This window comes from Linepithema humile, chromosome 1, assembly GCF_040581485.1.
Source record: "Linepithema humile isolate Giens D197 chromosome 1, Lhum_UNIL_v1.0, whole genome shotgun sequence".
Classification (NCBI taxonomy): Eukaryota; Metazoa; Arthropoda; class Insecta; order Hymenoptera; family Formicidae; genus Linepithema; species Linepithema humile.
In genome coordinates, this window is record NC_090128.1 from 7,159,902 (window position 1) to 7,179,754 (window position 19,853).

Genomic DNA, 19,853 nt, shown 5'->3' on the forward strand with positions numbered 1-19,853 from the left:
TCTCGAGATCGGACGCTAAGTTAGCTCGAATCTTTTGAGCCGAAAGTATATTTGAATTCGAGATGTTCGAACTCGACATTTTTGCTTTAAACTATTCGAATCTTTTATTTGAGATTTGTTTATTACGTTATTTTTTTAAGTACAAATAATATGATCGATTTATTTCATAGTTGTAAATTGTGAATAATAGGGACATAATAATCACAATTATTTTTCGATTGTTAGGCAACATTCTGTCGTTTTCATAATTTTTGGATATTTTTGAAACTTATTTAAGCAATAAAATTATATATTATGTTGCTTTAACGTCAAAAGCTAAAAGCTTAAGCAACAATAAGAGAAGAGCTTACTTAGTTTGTTTTCCATGTTGCGAGCCGTGGCCCATAACCCTCATTTCTTTGGACACATTACCATTCGCAGGAAAGTTCTTTCTCATTCCGGAAGTAGTTATATTATCCTTGAATGTGTCACCTGGGACAATTAGGTAAGTCCTGATGTTATGGTCTTTTAAGTACGCATTTCTTTCGCCCCCGTGGCCTTCCTCGACTTCGTAGAATCCACCCAAGCAATCTAAGGTTTCCTTCGTGATGTGCACACGTCTGCGAAATACCATACCTTCTCTCTAATATTAGCTTCGTTGACATAATTTAATTTTTCTATTGATATTGAGAAAATTGTTTTCGACGAAAATAATATCTATATTTTACGATATTTATATTTTTGTTATTTATTATTTAAATAAGTTCCGGGATTGAAGAATTGTATACAGAGTAGAGTGAAGCGAACAGAAACAGGATCACTCCTGTAATTTATGGCTGTCAATCGGGACTAATTTGAAGAGGGTAAACTGGTCGAAGGCTGACAAACCTCGAACAAAATTGCTTGTACTCACCCGGGTATCCCTCCGCTTTCCATGTAATTGGCTAGGGTCACGTCGTTGCTCCAAACATCGAACTGCCATTTCCTCAAACCGAGGACCCCGCAGTGAACCCGACCCGTGTGGATGCCTACTCTCATATTTACGTTTACCGCCATTACCTCGCGAACCAACCTGCCGAGATATATACGAGAATTTATCGTTCCTTCCGGTGTTAGGCGACGAAATACATATATATAATAGTTGGATAATTCGTCCGAATTCGTGTCACGAAAACAACTTTTTTACCGTTAAGTACACCCCGAGAACGTACTTAAAATGAAATATTGGAGAAGTTATTTTTGTTATTGATGAAAAAAGAGGAGCTTTTATATGCAATTATCGATTTTTTCGTGACAGTTGACCCACTTTAAGTGCTCTTCAATTACAATGACTGTTCTCCGAACGCTCGCGTTCTTTCGTACGTAATTTCTCGCGCGCGTCTATTCTCGTACGTTGGCTTTTTGTCGCGAGAATACTTTACAACAACGTTTTACGTACAAAAATTGCGAAACGTATTTCAACTGCAGTGTCAAGTTCGATGGGAGAAAGATTTACAAGAAATATGACGCTCTGTATGACGAGGGTTAAAGCGAAATTAGAATCAAGTTTAAACGCATATAGCTGGTAATATATCCGCAGTGACCCGCGAATGACGAGGACCTTTTCATTTGGCGACACGTATCGACCTCAATCGCGGGCACGTACTCTGCGCTCTCCGAGGAAATCTCCTCTTTGACGATGAAACGCGTTTTATGAAAACACGAACGAAACGAGCAGTGGGGCAGTGCGCGGATATAACTGCGCCGGAAGTTCTGTGGTCGTCTCGCGAAAGCATCTTTATTGCTCGGATGTCACTTTGATCCTTCTAGTATCCTCCTCGGTACGTGTTTCAGCAACTTTCGAGATTCTATTTTCAACTGTTTCTTTCTCAAGCCAACTAGGATATTGCATATTATGTGACTCTTTGACTTTGCTAGTCAAATATCAATGTATTTGGAATCGTTGCAGATCTATCGATTATGCTTTAGTTATTTATGTATCTTACGTTCTTGAAATAACACGGACAAAATGATAGCAATGTTCTTACACGGTAAATGTATAATGAAGCTATTGCTTGGAGATAAAAGAGGTAAAGGACTTACGTTATTGCATCGATCATGTCCAATCCCATCTCTACGCAACAGTGAGCATGATCGGGCCGCGGTTCTGGAAGCCCGGAAACGCAATAATAGCAGTCTCCAAGGAGTTTTATCCTGAGGCAGTGATGCTCAGCAGCTAGCCTGTCAAACCTGCGCGATATTTCCGCGAGTTTAACGATAACGATTTATTGAAACGTAACAATACAGAGGAAACCTAGCTATCGAACGTAAAATCCACTTCGGGAAAATCAAGAGAAATATTTTTCGCAAAAATGTTACGTAACTCTTTGGCTTTTGCAGTTAAATCAACCTCTGCAAAAGCCAATTTCGTAACAATGTGTACAAAAGATATTTTTCCTTATATAGCTAAATTTCATGTTACTTCAGTGATATTTTTCTAGCATGATTTTATATGTAAACATACACATCGTATTTTAGAATTCGTATTTTTATTATTTTGTTGCCAAATTTCTTTATTAAATTTTTAATTAAATTTTTTAATTAAACTTTCAATTTTGTTGCTACTTGTCTTTTTCGACGTTGACATTGATGTTATTGACGTTGCAACATATTTCGTCATGAAAGCGCGATTGAACAGCATTACGCAGAATATAAATACTATACAGCGGTCCATTAATTCAAGATGATAGAGGAATGGCGCGTTAACTAAAATAAAGACACAACCGGGAGATAATCGGTTTATTTAGATTAGATATTCAGTGACATCGCGCTTCGCGCAGCACATACTATATGGAATTAATTTGGGACGCCAGAAGGGCGATATTAATATTTCACGCGCAGCAAATCCACACAACACGTAGTATGTATTATGTTAAACCAGTTTAGAACGATGGAGGGGAAATAACAGTCCCGATGGAGTTGCGCGGCCAAAATGGTAATTAAATTCAACTCAATTATTAACATATTACTACTGAGTCTTTTAGATGTAAATTGATGTAATCGACTTTTATTTTAATATTGATTCCGAAAATTTTTAAAAATATTAATATGCAATATTTATCGTTGTTATTTTATTATAAAGTATATAAAAAAATGTATTTATTTGCTAAATTTGTTTTACATAAAAAATGTTCATAGATGGCTAAATTGTTCGCTGAATTGTTTCCATTGATGTAATTTAGGGAGATGTACGATATAATCTTTAATTATTTTTTGATAATGCTAGAGAGAATTGGTAAAATGTCACGCTACCTTTTTTCGTCAAATGTTATTTATACGTCTTTCGTGTTCTTTATTCTTTCCTGTTTTTTTTTAGAAAGACACTTGTTTTTTCTTGTAGAGTTACATTCCCAGAATTCCAACAAGTTATCTAGACTATTGATGTGTGAGAGCGGACATTGTCTTGAGAAGTGAAAGCCGTCTATATGATCTTTTAGCAAATCCCTCTTGGTAGTAGGATAAGTAGACTCTATTGACCAGAAAAGTCGACAGGGACGTGATATTCGGAGTTGCCGAAGTCTTTCTGATCACTTGTAGGACATGAGGAACATGATTTGATTGAAACAAGACTTGAGGAGGGTTGAGAAACCCTTGATATAAATGTAGATTGACAGTATTCATCAAGATAAAAGCTTGAGGGTGTGCAAAGTATCTCTTGATATAAACGTGGAATATTATTTTACAAATATGTCATTGATATTTGTGGCATTTTGTAACATTGATCTATTGGATCGCATTGGAAACATTCGTGCAATGTTCATACAGTATTCAATTACAAACATAATTTAATATTAATGTTTATATGATTTAATATCATTTATATAACATAAATTTAATTTTATATGATAGAGTGATTTACTATTTGCAAATTTTGTGAATGCACTTGATTTTTGCATTGTAAGTATATGAATATCGAAAATATTTCAGTATTTATGCAGTTATACAGTGATGTTAGGGCGGCATTGCCATAAGCAGATTGTAGCAGGCATATGTAAAGCATTATTATTATATTCTCAAAATATTGCAAACTTTATGTAAAGCTCACAATTCGTCTCTCGCACAATAGAAATGGCCAGGTCAAAGGAACGACAACGTTACATAATTCGGTTTGGAGATTACAACAACGTGACGTAGTTTACGAAACGCAACGTGTGTCGAGGTCAAAGTGATATTCGACAAAGCGGCGCGATTCATTCGTAAGAGACTTCAAAGAGGAGATTTGTATCCGCGGATGTAAAGAGGATTTTGCAAATCCGAGGAAGAAGAATATTTACGAGATTCAAGAAATCGATGTTGAACCATGAGAGAAGGAAGCGGAAAGAAATTGATGCTGCAAGTCAAACAGTTGTAAACATATACGCGTTGAACGCAGCGATCTGCTGCACTTCTTTCAAACGTAATTACATATTCTAAAATGGGAGAAATCTCGATGTGTAGGTAGTGAATAATCCATCGGGTATTTTGAGATCTTTTAGTTGCATTTTGATTAAATTTTATAAGCCTCCCAGATTAATATTTCTCACAATTAATGATGCCGTTCTTGGTAACATTGATAATATAAGTATATTATTTTTTTCTAGGGAAAGTGTGTAACTAGCGAAAATATAGAAAACGTAAAGAGATAATTAAATATTGATTAGAAATGCATTATTTATACATTAATATAATTAAAATGTAATTAATAATATATATATTCTTAAGATTACTCTCAATAATATTATAGCGTTTCTTACCGCGCAAAAAGTTCGTTGAGCAATCTGACGAGCTCTTCGGCAGTGCATTGATCGGAGAGCGAGGTAAATCCACAAATGTCGGCGAATAAAATGCTGAAATGTTTGAAGTCAATTATTTTATAGTTAAATTAAATTTTAAACAAGCATGAAATTTTTTTAATAATGGAGAAAATTTTCTTTTAAAGTAAATATCTTTAAAAAGTATTCTCTAATTATTATTTTAAATTTAATTTTCAATTCAACAAGCTGTGGGGTATTATTGGTTCAAATATTTCGAAAGGGGGAAACTAGAAATGAAAAATAGCCGCAAGTTCACGGAAACTCATTAAAGTTAAATGAACATGACATTTACTCTTTGCGCAATCCTGTTAAGTTAAATTGACCTGAGTTCGGTGAGACGGCAGATATGAGGGTTTGTATGTTATGTCTCAACCGAGCCAATCTAGAATTCTCTCTATGCAACCACGTGTATTTACATCTGATGCACGGTAGCGTGATGAACCGTCATGTTTTCAATTATGCAGCATGAGTGCGTAATTGTACGATTATGCGTATCATTTTGTATGTTGCATGCGTTTATGTTATTTGATAATTAATACGATGTTATATCGTAAATATAAATATCAGTAGTATTATAGAGTACACGCGATTTCGAATTTGTAATTTGTGGTTAACAGATTTATTTCAAATACAGCTGTACTTTAAAAAGTATTATTCTTAAGAAATGCAAATTTTGCGGAAAAATAAAAATCTGTGCCGCACGTAAGAATCATAAAGTTTGGTTTATTGCAGACTTTGTAGTTTTAGCGGTAAATTTCTCCGAATAAGTAGCAAGACGAAACTAGGTCTCATTTGCAAAATGTTAAAGCGGCATTTTTGAAGTGGCACTTGGACTCTATTTTTAAAACGCGCGTTTTAAGTGGATATTATTTGTTTGCGGATCATCGATATATACAAATACGTACCTAACATTCTCGTGTCTTTGAATATAAATTTTGTGAAACATCGTGTCTTTCGGCTTTCCGGCTATGTCGGCTTTCATTTCCATAGCAACGTGTCTGGGTAACACGCTGAGTAAAAGCCTCTCCTGAGAAATAAATTATAGTTAATATTACAGAAAATATTTGTATTTTGTGTAATTAAAAAATAAATTAGTTTGTAATATTAATTTAACTGCAATTTTTTTTGTTGAAATTAAAGAGAGCCAGGGAATAAATTTTGTTGAATTAAAGGAGAGAAATAAATTAAATTGAGGTTTAAATTAATCGAGATTGATAGAAACCACTATTCATAAAAATAGAAAGGACCCACTTTGTATTTGCTTGTACAGTAGTACACGAATCACATGCATGTCTGGCTAATGAATATAGAAATTCGTGTCAAATGTAGAAACGACTGCACCTACAAAAATCGCGTGTACACGCTCTGCTTGTTTTACAGTGTTTCGCATAACGACGTCAGCTTAGAACATTACTTTTGTTTTTGTTGCTTTCGCAGTGCAAATACGGTCCACATTGTCGTTGGTCGAGGTGTGCGGCTGTCGGTTATCAGAGATGGCGAGATAGAACATCGCCGGTGCATGTTCATTGCTGTTAAATGCATACGCACGTCCCACGACGTCGTTATAACGGCGATGCGTCGGCTGTCGCACATACCGGGTGATCGGGGGCGATTAACAAGCGGGCGTGAACAATAGCTGATGGGTATCGCGATCGGTCACGGATTTCTGATTAATAGCATAAAGCCCTTCGTTGGAGCTATAACGGTGCCGTGGTTATGAGCGATGTACGATAAAACGTTATCTTTAATAGATTCTCCTAGCTTATTTCGGTTTCCGTTATTTCCGTATGCCGCTGAAAATAGACCGTAATTGAGGACTTTCGATCGTCATTTATTCTCGTCACAGAATGCTGATATTTTAAGTAATGGAAAAGAACATTTTGAACGATATTCAGTCATTTACAGATATCAAAATACAATGAGATAAATATTAATACAATAAAATTTTAAAATAAGAAATAAAATAAATATAAAATAAATAAATGATACAAAATTAGAACTCTGTATTAAATACGTTTGATTATTTGTCTTAGATATACGAAAAACACTGTTTTGAAATACATTTTCCTGTTAATTTAAAAGTTTATCTTCTACTAAAAAGTCTCAAAAGTTTATCTAATCAAAAGCGAAACTTTTAACAAAGCACGCCAAAATTATATCCGCTGGACAAATAGTTGATGAACATTCGATGCGCTTTATTTTATCAAAGCTTTTTGGCAAACAATTCGTCCATTAATTTTCGACAATTAAACAATAACAGGTTTAGGCGAAATAAAATTAGCAGGACTTTGTTGGCCAATCGTCGTTCCGGCATTTTGAGAGCACACATTGTATTGTTTTAATGTGCGCAGTGTTTATTAGCAACAATGCATGGTGAAACGCGCGTACACCGGGTTCTGTATTGGATTCGCGGTATTGTAAAATAATGATTATGCCGCAATATCGGTTAACACGCTCTCGCGGAATAAAGTTTTCATGAAAACTGTGCGCGTTTCATGAAAACAATAACGCGCTTAACAGAAGATTGAATAAAGTTCTATTCACAGAACAGTAACACAATTTGATTCTGCATATTAGTATCTATTAAGCTGCCTCTTTCTGCGACGTAAACTTTCATGAAACATTGCTTCCCATCATTTGCCAGACTGTGAGATATAATTTGCAGAGAAAGTGCAAATTTGTATTTCTATTTTTTTTTAGTTCAGCAGGTGTTAAAAATCGCACAAGTGCAACGTATTGTGTAGCTTAAAGAAATTCGTTTTCGTATGTTAATAGTGACATGATTTATTATAGTTTGTTTCTAGTATTAAAAAAAATAAATTTAATATTTATACTCTTGTATTACTCTTGTATATTACTAATAATTCCGAATGTAATATACTTTTCTGTTAAAAGATGAAATTTTTACTTAGGATCCTTGATTGCAAACTTATTGAGATATCTGCAGTATAAAGCTTGAAAAAAAAAATGCTTTTTGCGATTCTGACTTGTGTATTTATTCATGACAACAATCGCTCGTGAAAAGTTCCATCAGCAAATCCTTCCGGATCTCTTCGAATGAAAGCCGAATCGAATCGCTCGTTACTGCTAGCCCCTACATTCTTTGTGCGACAGATTTCTAATCGCGCGTCCGGCAACGAGATATTATACGCGAGCCTCAGATTCGCAGCGGTGCGTTTTCACCCTTGAATCCCGTAGTTGATTGAATTCACGCCGGGTATTGTGCCACTGACTATGGCATCTGACGTATTTTAGTTGCTCTTCGTGCTCGCTTGTAGTAGATTTTCAACTCGTTCATTGGAAGCGGTAAAAAGTCCGTCCGAGTTGGCGAAATCTCACTGCTCTGATTTTCATCCAGCATTTTCCAAAGCCACCTTCACTTAACATTTTCCAATACTGGAATCATGCCGATGTCATATCGTATCCGTGCAAGAAGGCTGCCACAATTCAAAAGAAATCATTTCTTCGAGATTTTTTACATTTGTATGAATACTTTCCATACAACCTGAATTTGATCTGAAAATGTGCTGCAAGTTATCAAGGCAACGATTTTGCAACATTTTAATGGAAAATTGCTGCAGCATGAGATTTGCGTAATAAAAATTGCAGGATAAATTATGGCAATGTAAAATATTGGAGATCTATATTTTTTGAATTGTATATAATATTTAATCGATATTTACTATTTTTTTTTGTTTAAAATCTTTATAAGTATTTTCTTAAAAAGTTAACATCTTAAATTGTGACATTTTTCTTGCAAAAATGTATGCCTTTATTATAGATTTGTTAGAGCATTTCAAGAAATTAATATATTTTCTTTTTTTCTTCTTGTTAAAAGTTTCTTAATTTAATTTATAATTCTGTTTCTGTTTCTTTTGATAAGGATTTTGTGCATCTATTTTTTTATTCAAAACTATTCGAGCGATAATTGCTTGCGGTTTTTAATGCAAGCTTTGTACCTTCATGTATTCACATGCTCGCACTGTGGTTCACACTGATGGGGTCATTAATAATTAATAAAGACATCAATTACTCGAAATTCCGGTAGGATGACGAGCCATGGGAACGATAATGATCGCTATTTCCATGATGCAGCTTTATCGATAGCGATTAAAGGATAATTGATTAAAGGGATTAAAGAGACGTTAAAATAAATCTTGCAATTACTTATAGGCACTTCAAAATTTTTAGATAAAACAATTAATTTAATTTTAATATTATTTAATATTTAATATTTATTTAATATTTAATATTATTTATTTAATTTAATGTTTTTTAGTAATTATATTGTGTGCTATATTTATTAAATGTCAATTGCATACTTTTTTTCTTAATTTTTTAAATAAAATGAGGTAGTCAAAAATTCTTTTTAAAATATCACGATTTTATAAATCAATTAATTTTTTTAATATTATAAATTTTTTAATTCTATTGATATATTCAATTTTTTAATTTTTTATTATACTAATTAAGCAATATTTAAAATGCCCGTATGTATAAATATTTTGCAACAACATACCTGTTGCTGATTCTCTCGCTGCGTGGTCAGACGTGCTTCGACGCATTGTCGAGTTTCGAGGAATGCCTGTCTTTGCGCCAATTCCCGGGGGTGATGTGTCAGTGCACCAGCTACATTCGTTCCACCGACTACCACGATAGAGCTTAGCAGCTAAAATAGAAATAAAGTTTTACGGTTAGATCGTGTACATCTGAATCTAAGGATTATTTCCCTAGTGTGTTAAGATATTTTTAAGCTGCGTTTATTTTTAGTTCGTTCCTCTTCGTACATTAACGAAATTAAGATATAATCTTAGCGCATCAAATGAAAAGAACATTGAAAATTTTATGTTGGTATAATCTCTCTTTCTGAAATTTGTAACGAAAATACGTACTTTGAGGATTTTTGTATTAAATATTCCAAAAGTGCTATATTAAAAACATTAGTATTAATTTTAAAAAAGAATTAGAAAAACAAATTTTTAGTAAAAATTTTTGAAGAGAAACAATTTGTTTAATTCTTTAATTCTAATTTAAAATTCTACGGTAATTATATGTTTAAGATGTTAGAAGTAGAATAAACGGATTAATTTATAAAGTTTTTCTACATGTTAAATATTTTAATAATTTTAATTTGTTTTTAATTTTTAATTTCAACGAAAGTAGCTTACTTAAAAATTTTATGATGCATTTGTTTGAAATGCAATTCTGTCCTTGTAAGAGAAAACAATTCATAAAGCGACAGACCGCTTCTTTCCGATTGTAACGACAGAATTGTATGCGTGTTCATGAGAGGCGGCGAAAATGAATGAATGGATTACAAGTGTCGCAGGACGAAGACGGAGAACGAGACTGCTAAGGAGAGCTTTAATGCTGGATCAGTGGCTGTAAGCCGAGGATCGCATAGAAAGGAAAGGGACTTTGGAGGAGAAAGTTTAATACTGGATTAGAAAGAGTGATGTAGAGAGGGGCGGAGATTAAAGGAAGAAGCTGAAGTAGGAAGATGAAGGAGAAAGATTTTGCCAGCGTTAAAAGATGTGGAAAATGCGCTAATAGAGATAACGAAAGAGATCAACTTTGTGATGGCACAAAGATGAGATTACGGACGTTAATTCTATAATATTGCGATTATCATGACATCACGTTTATCCGTTAATAATAGATAAATCAGTTTCTCTAATACTTTTTCCTTTTTAATTAAATTAAATGAAATCTGATTGATGCTGAATTGTCCTACTTTTTAAAGAGGCATGCTATTTACTTTCAAGGCCTCTTTTCCACGTTGCTAAATGGTCAATTTACGTTGCTCGTTACTATCGTGTCATCGAGCGGTTATTGTCGTGACGTTTACGTTGACGATTTTGTTTATTGCTGTTTATTACCGATCAGTTGTCACTGAAACTGCGTTTGACAGCTTGTATCTTTATTATCATATAAAAAGCAGAAGTGTTTTATTATATAACGGGAAAAATTAGCGCACGCATGGCACGCATTTGTGTATTGTAGTATAATTAAAAATAATATAGCCCGAAGTTACTTAGTTCGATAAATAATATTTTTATCTCCTTGTTGTTAACTAGAATTCATTTGTCACTATCAGGATTGTTTGAAATATTTTGCTTTAGGCTGAACTAGCCGGCAGTGATTTACACATGTGCAGCGATTTTTTATTTTGCAGCTTGCGTAATACCTTTGCGTATCAGAGTCCATTTGGTTCCGGCGGCCCTTCGGCTCTACCGACGGAATGCATATGCATGCGAATCTCGCAATCGACGAACGCTTCCGCCCTTTATGTTATACGCGTAGGAGTAACTTTGTAGCGTTGCAGTGTTCCCACGATTCGGTCGATTTTGCTGGTGTTACAAATACGATCGCGAATGCATCACACGTTGCAGTTGCGAGGATGCATGTATAGTATACGCCTGATGGGTTTGCGCATCATAACGCGGGGTCTGCTCGCGACATTTGCAGATTTTAACAGACACAGTGTGAATTGTCAGGTAAAAAGAAAAAAATCGAGCGATGAATTCGTATAAATCCGCGTAAACCGATGCCGCACAAATTGCGTATTGTGAATTTCAAACAATGGAAATGACTAAACGGTCTTTCGCGATCGCGATTACGTATCAAGTCTGAAAAGCAGACAAAATGGAGCGAGATTTTCATGAATCTATAATACTTTTTAGCAGTGTCTATTATGATTGTTATTGCAGCAATTAGCTAGGGGTTATGGAAATTTTCAGTATTCAGCTTTCTTAAATTCTTTAAATGATGCATTTAAGTATTACTGAAAGAAATTCGTGAGCTCCAAATAATGGCGGTGAGGAACTTTCGCACAATGAATAAAAATATTTCTTGTGATGCAATTATTTAGTTAAATCGTCCTATTTCCTTCGATTATATGTTTTTTGCTCTGACTTTCTCTTTTTTTTGTTTTTATTTCCCAGCTTACGATTAAAATATTATGTAAGATCCTTTATCGACATACAGTTCAGGAAGTTCGAATAGGAAGCGATAGGGACGGGGGGCGTTTCGTTCTCGGTAAATCTCTCGCAGGGTTCAGCTACCGATTGACATCGCCCTTATTTTTAGACTCCGAGCCCTAACGTGCTCCCGTTACACGATCCAATAAGCACAATGTGAAATGGAGGAGGATTAGCGGCGTCCCTCACTTTCTTTTTCACGCTGTGCCGGCGAGATGGGTATTTAAGAGGGCGGCGGCTTTTCAATGACGAAAATCGATGCCCTAGCTTGGGCAGAAGCAAAAGAAGACCGTGGCGATATGAGGTTGCTTCCGGTCGCCATTCGTGAAATTTGTTTGCGCAACGGTCAATATTTAAATAATCTCGCAGCAATATTAATTGCGGCAAACTCTCGCTTATGTATTTAGCCCTTGAAGAAACTTGTTATCGCAGTGTGTTCTAACAGACACGCCTACAGCTTGCCGTGCCATGAATTTCCTCGTGCAAATGACCTCTTAAAAGTTGTTGCGTGTTTCAACTGATTGTAAGTGGCTGCTCTTTCTTCGCCATAGAATCTGGTATATTGCGGGAAATGATAAGATCACAAAAAACTTTGTTTTTTTAATTTAGAAGACAGGTTTAATCAGTTTATGTACTGGTATAAAAGTTATATCTTTTTTTAATAGTCGAACTTTGCCCACGTAGGTCACTCATGTCTTCACGCAATTTTAACTGTTTGTTGCTTGACAAGTAATTGACAGTGCGCTGTCCCAAAGCGATACTTGAGTATATCAACTTTTCCCCTGCTTATAATGTTTTCAGAAGACCACAAAAGGCCGAGTTCATAAAAAATTCAAGATTAAAATAGATGAGGGACACATATGACCTGCATGTATCATTGGTAATAAAACAGTTATACAATTTTACATGTATAATAAAAAAAAGGTAAAATGGTTCTATAAATGTTTAGTTTTAATAATACAATCATGAACAGATTGAATAACATATTTTAAGTTTTGTTTCGTTTTTTTTAAAATTACATTTGTATTTTTAGAATATATTTTTAGAATATATAAATAGTTATTCAATTATCGTTATCAATAACTAACAGATTAATTAAAGTTAGTTAAGATGGAAGGTACATGACGAAGCATCACTTAGGGGCACTACTTAGGCTTTAATATTAGCTGTGGACGGTATATTAAGATGTGCTTGCGCAGTTAACAAATGTTAAGTCAAAGTATCGTGATTTTCTGAAACAATGTGATGTTAAGTTTCTCATGGAGTTCTTCGACAAACAGGAAAATTTTGAGGCAAAGGGTTCTGTCAAAGGGACAAGTCATTGAGTTTACAGAGAGTTTCGAAGAGGTTGTCGTCGCATGGCGATACAACCCTGTTGTGCACGGGCTTCCCGTCTAATGAAACCCGAGCATCGAGTTATTATCGGGACACCTTGTACGGTGGCTTGTACCTTGCGCGGCTCTTTGATATCTATCTTCGTAGAAGGTTCGCCTACCAAGGGGTCGGTCGACCTCTCTCGTCCTATATGGACCTTCAAAGAGAATCACTAGATCCTGCGCAAAATTGCTTTAGATGGTATAACTAACTTGTATAATCTTGGATTTATTCACAACCACCTGTAGGATCGTCATCTCGGACCCTTTAAATCGCTTCTTTTTACGAGTCACATTTTTCGGCGGTGCTTTGCAGAGCTTTAAACGAACAGTTCTTTATCCAGTGGATAAAAATATTGCAATAATTCTTCTGAAATCAGATGTTATATCAAAGAATAATATATTTATGTACCACATAAGAATAGCAATAATATCCAAAATCTATTTAGGATAATTATATATTATACCTTTTTAAAAATATTGCTTAATGACAATTCTTAAACACAGTTTTTTTATTTTCTTATTTTTTATTAATGTGGATTTTATTTGTTGGCGAATACAGATTTGCATTTAAAAATTTGCATTTAAAAATTTCTATGCAATAATGCAAATAGAAAAATAAAAATTATTGTTTTAATTTCAATCTTATTGCATATTAATATAAAAAATCAATAAAAAATTGACTTTATCATTTATTACAATTTATTTCTGCACTTGACTAAAATTGTACGAAAATCCGGCTTAGTCGCTAGCTTTCGGTTACGGTAGATGATAGTGCTTCCTGTCAATTAGAATTCTGCCAAGTCAGGATACATACGAAGGTCGGATCTGCGGGTGGGTTTAATTATTTCGAGGGTTACATAGATCTCGAGAGATTCGCGGCCGTCCCATGTTATCCGCGGCAGGTTGGATCGTTACGAATTTGAGAGAGAATTCTACAAGACCCTCTTGAATATTGCATAGCATACGAAGGCAAGCTGAGCCCTCGCATATGTACACGCTTGTCCAGGAGTCCTGAGAGAGAAACGCGCCTCAACTAGTTTGTCCTGTAATAGAGGTCGAATTTCACAAGAGAATTTTAAAAAGCGTGTCGAACAAAAGAAAGAGACGTGTTTCACGGCGCGTAATCAGCTGATTGCCTTGCAAACTACATAATACAAACGAGGTTCATATAACGGCCTTCATAAGAGCATTGCATGTTATTCGATGAATTTGAGTAAAGACAATAGTGTGTACAATAATGTTGATCACACATGAACAGATAATTTTAGCAAATTAGAGCAAACAGAAAAATACAAGGCTAATACGAGCCAGCAACATACACTGTCGGTGTAATAAGAAATGTAATAAGAATATAAAACTTTTTTATTTTATTTAAGAATATTTATATTTTTTAAAAATCTTTTAATATAAAATACAGTTATTAATAATGTTATTAATTGCATTAAAATGCAATTATTAACAAACGAAAAGATAACCTTTTTATTGATTTTTTAATACGTTTTTTAATATGTAGTCAACATTTGTTTTCAGTAATTAATTAGCATAAAATAGTAGTATTAGATATATAAATACAAATTAAAATAACACAATCCACTCTTAAAAAAGGCATGAAAGATAGTTTGATAGTTTGAGAGCAAAGGTTAGTTAACGGTTATTTAAAATTTAAAAAATTTAATTAAAATATTTAGTTTTTATAATTATTAAATTATCATAATAAGTGCGCGCGCGTAACGCGCGCCTATATTGTTCTAGTCAAGTAAATTTTCACTTGAATCTAAAAAATTATTTACTTGAATTGAATAAATAATTACTTGAATAAAAAAAATATTTACTTGAATTGAATAAATATTTATTTGATTCTAATATATATTTATTTAATTCTAATAAATATTTATTTAAATAAAAAAAATAATTTACTTGATTCTAATAAATATTTACTTGATTCTAATAAATATTTACTTGATTCTTAATAATATTTACTTAAATCAAAAGAATTATTTACTTGAATCAAAAAAATTATTTCCTTAAATAAAAAAAATATTTACCTGAATCAAATAAATATTTACTTGATTCTAATAAATATTTACTTAAATCAAAAGAATTATTGACTTGAATAAAAAAAATTATTTACTTGAATCAAAAAAATATTTTACTCCACATTGGAAGGAGAAAGATAAATTTTGAACTAGTGCAGCCAGTTCAGCTATAAAGAACAGACCATATATATCAATATGCTATGTTAATTAAAAATATATAAACTTTATCGATATTATTTGTATTACACATTTTCTGACGTAATATTTAATAATTGTAATAATGATATTATCATATTTAATAATTTAATAATTAATAAGCTTATACCTCATAATCATCTCATAAGAATCACTCGATCCACTCTTAAAAAAGGCATGAAAGATCGATACTTGAATGTATCGAAAGTATTGTTGATGCTTTTCCGCGACGCTGATTGGTTATCGCGATTATTCTGATAGTTTGATAGATTGAGAGCGAAGGTTATTTAAAATAAAAAAAATTTATTAAAATATTTAGATTTCATAATTATTAAATTAACACAAGAAGTGCGCGCGCGTAGCGCGCGCCTGTATTGTTCCAGTAATTTAAAACATTGTTGTAAAAAATATTAGCATAATTTATATTTATTAAGAATCATCATTAAATCTTTATTATGCTGTTTTTATATTGTCATTTAAAGCTGACATGATGAAAGAACTCTATAAATGATTCCCTTCACAGATTAATTTGCATTAAATGACATCTCATTTCTCGGCACTGTTTACAGAACTTCAACATAATGGCATACTTGATATATTTTGCGTATTATAACAATGAGTTTGATAATTCGCAGAAATTGATGAGAGTTTCGCCATCTTGTGGCAGATCGTATCCAATTACGAGTTCAATAGGATTTATGAACGAATGAGACAGATAGAGACACGGATCTTCCGGTCAAATCGAATGTATATACAAGGTGTCTCAGACCAACCATATCACTCATTAATAGCAGATTTCTGAGATCATGGAGACCATATCATATCAGAAATCTGTTACGGATGATACAGTTGGTTTGAAACACCCTGTATACCTTTCCTTGTAGTTTTCATGAGATTCTCTCATTCGATCATATATTTCCTGTTTCTACCAGAGCAGAGAATCGTCTTGACTTCAAACGCCAATTGAATTTTCCGATTTGTGCTTGCCGCACGGGTCACGATCTTTTTCCACCGTCCTCGTTCCACTGTTTTTCCCATCTTTCGAATCGTGAATTTATAGTTTTTCATTGCCCTAGTCAGACATTGTCCGAAATCTCGACAATCTGCACATTTTAATGAATTTTGTTTTTAATATTTATTATTTGTAACATGAATGGGGTATTGAGTAAAAATCTATAATTTTAAGCGGAAAAATTGATAGAATAATTTTAAATTTTTGGACATAAAATACAATATAAATAAATTATTATTAATAGATACTCGTATATTTAAAAATAGATATATAATACTGGATTAATTTTATTATTTTACGTTTTTATCGTAGCACATTTATCGTAACACGTTTATCGTAGCAATAACATTAGCGTAGCTGCTGCAAGCGAAAAATTGCCTCGATCCGATCTTTTCTAACTTACAAGTCGAAAATATTCCAAGTGTCTAACGATAAAAGTTTTATGAAAGACTTCTACTATACGACTGGAGAATCAAATGCGAATTGTGAGAGATGCGAGAGAGCACACAAACTGTTGTAACTTGTCACTCTATATTCAGGTCTCTACTACTCGAACCTGAGTGCAGCTCAGTCATGCATACTCGTATCTTTACTACTGAGAGATATTCGCTTGTCGTATTTACCTTTTTAAAAATAAAAATATGCCACGTACATGCGCTTGTCGGAATACTAGTATACTTATCGAAACCGTGTTGTTTTAATATATATATCAATACGTTAAATCCAAAATTTAAAAAATCCAAATTTTACAGGAGACAAACTGTTTATTTATAACATATTCCGATTAAATTGTCGAACTTTGAATTTAAAATAATTTTAAGTTGTAAATAAATAAAAAGTTTTTGGGATTATTTAAAAAAATTAATACACATAAAAAAAAGTAAAAATACTAACATAATAACAGAAAAAGTGAAATTAGTCAAAAATTCGAGATACGAATTTTGAACTTAAAGAAATAAAAACTTGTTTCTTAAGTTGAACGAGTACATGAGGTTATCTTAACGCTCCGTATACTTTCTTTATTAAATACATATAACATTTATTAAAGAAATTGATAGCACTTCGTAGTATACGTATAAGTATATTGTATGCAACAGTACTTACTTTGATAACGGCGTTGAAAACTATTTAATTTTTGTGTTACTTAAATTAAGACATTATGCAGTTAATAGATTAAAACATAAAATCCATCAGTAATTACAAAAAACAATATGTTGAGAATATTTAATATTGCTATATTCTTTTGCTCAATTTATATCTTAAAAACGACTCGTAATATGAATGGCAAATCCAAAAAAAAAATAATGTATCTTATGAAATATCAATATATTTTCATATAATGCAATTCTGCTGTTAAGAAATTAATATTTAAAGCGAAGAAAATCTCTTCTTTTTAAAAATGCTGTCTTCAATTAGGGTACGAAATAAAGCATGAATTATTTATGGAAAGAAGCACAGTTAGATTTATATTTTACTATTGAAACTTACGTTAATATTGCAAAAAATTTCTCTGTTTTTATGTGTATTTGCTTTAACGTGATACTTTATTTTATCTGGAGTTGTTTTTGATGTGATGATATAGAACATGACACGTGGATTTACTAGCAACAACACGTTTAAATTTTTTACATTAAGCTATTTTTGGTGCATTTCAGCGTAAGTGCTTTTTATTTGGTTGAGTACCCACCAAAATCGACGTCTGCCTAGCTAACTCCCTCATTTTGTACAAATACTATTAAAAAATTATATAATTATGCACTAATTATACGCTTATTAAATCTAAAAGAAAAAATTTTGCATTCTTTTAGTTTAGCAAAAGAAATTTTTTTTGTAGGAATTGAATGGACAGCCAGTGAGCCTCCTCACTCATTAATAACAAATAACATCGAAAAGCAAATGTGCAGGATTTATGCGCTAATTATGCGCTGTTATATGCAGATGATTTTGATTTATGCGCTTTTTTAGTTTAGCAAAAAAAATTTTTTTTGTGGAGGGGGCTGAGTGGACAGCCATTAAGCCCCCCCCCCCACTCATTAATAATAAATAATGTCAAGAAACAAATACGCTAGATTTATGCGCTAATTATGCGCTATTATATGCAGATGATTTTGATTTATGTACTGCAACTCTTAGGGACTTCCCTCTTGAAGCGAAATAAGAGATAATCATATAGATTTAGTGAGCGCATAATTAATGTATAATTGTATAATTTTTTTATTGAATTTGCACAAAGTGGGGGGGGGGGGGGCTAGCCAGGCAGACGTCCAAAATTGTTTTATGCGATTAGTACATTGCAAAAATAAAAATGATAGTGGTAATGTTTGTCATCTTATATGCAAATCCATTAAATTTGTATAGTAAAACTCTAGTAAGATTTTGTTAAAATTACAATTAAAATTAAAATTTTCTATGAAAGTAAATTTTCATACAAATTCAGTGAAAAAAATGTTATTTTTATGTGAATGTTTTACAGTGAGAAATATAATATATAATAATAACTTAGATTAATTAGAGGATATTATTATAAATCTTTTTTCTGCATCAAACAAAATCGTTTTGTAGCGTTTAAAAATTTTTTCAATTTTTTATAATACTTAAATTTCGTTATCGCCACTGTGCAGGTTTGCTTCATAACAAAACACGTTTTCGACGTAAAATATTTTTACAGTGAATAATCCATCAAAGTTATCGATGAATCTGATGCAAGCAGACATGTTGCCATCTTCATGGCAGAACATTCATTGTATATATGCCGACGGATGAAGCGCAGTTTTTGAAAAATCGCGCTCACGTCATTGTCACGTGACGCAAGGCGTCACGTATTTTTCGCGTTATGTATGCAATTTCAAGGTATTATCTATCGCGTATAACGGAAACCGGAGATAGAAGCATAGTATTGTAATACGACTAGATTATATTTTCTGACGTAAAATAGTGTTATAATTCTTTTTCACCTCTCTGCAACATTAAATCCTTAATATTTATATTGTTTACAGATGGAATGGAGACATGAGATGAAATCGATGGGGCAAACGGCACAGAAGCAGCGGAACGACGATCGGTGAGTGAGTCTACGCAATAATAATCAATTTTGCATTAATTTCGACTGTATACATCTCACTTCTTAATTGAACAACTAAAAATCTCCCGTACAAATCGTTTTTTAATAGTATATTTGTATTTACGGCATTATATCTGTACATGAAATATACTTTGACTCTCCAGCGAAAGAAAGAGATATAAAAACATAACATATTTCTAAGATTAGCTAGACATAGCTAGAATAGACATAGCGATGCGTATAGTTCGAACGTTGTGTTTACTGAGCGTTTACGACAAAAACAATCGTCGACAGATTCTCGGAATTGGAAAGACGAAAACATCTAGTTGCAAACACCGTGCGTATCTAACCTTAAACAGCAGTATCGCGTCTGCCGTGCTTT

At 33.0% G+C, this 19,853-nt stretch overlaps 2 protein-coding genes across 9 annotated transcripts in view; one reads left to right on the forward strand and one right to left on the reverse strand.

The window, feature by feature from the left end:
- Positions 1-19,853, forward strand: part of LOC105679718 (uncharacterized) — a 143,770-nt gene that overhangs the window by 51,260 nt on the left and 72,657 nt on the right. For all 6 annotated transcript variants that reach the window (XR_001101885.2, XM_012379919.2, XM_012379918.2 and 3 more), the window contains exon 4: positions 19,407-19,471. The gene's annotated coding sequence lies outside the window, so the exon portion shown is untranslated. The remainder of the gene's footprint in view (positions 1-19,406; positions 19,472-19,853) is intronic.
- The window catches only part of LOC105679715 (adenylate cyclase type 6), a 94,449-nt gene that overhangs the window by 14,922 nt on the left and 59,674 nt on the right, over positions 1-19,853 (reverse strand). For all 3 annotated transcript variants that reach the window (XM_067361138.1, XM_012379910.2, XM_067361139.1), the window contains exons 7-12: positions 9,331-9,480; positions 5,717-5,838; positions 4,752-4,844; positions 2,062-2,208; positions 893-1,051; positions 351-599 (exon numbers count right to left, since the gene is read on the reverse strand). In XM_067361138.1, coding sequence (XP_067217239.1) covers positions 351-599; positions 893-1,051; positions 2,062-2,208; positions 4,752-4,844; positions 5,717-5,838; positions 9,331-9,480 — 920 coding nt within the window. The remainder of the gene's footprint in view (positions 1-350; positions 600-892; positions 1,052-2,061; positions 2,209-4,751; positions 4,845-5,716; positions 5,839-9,330; positions 9,481-19,853) is intronic.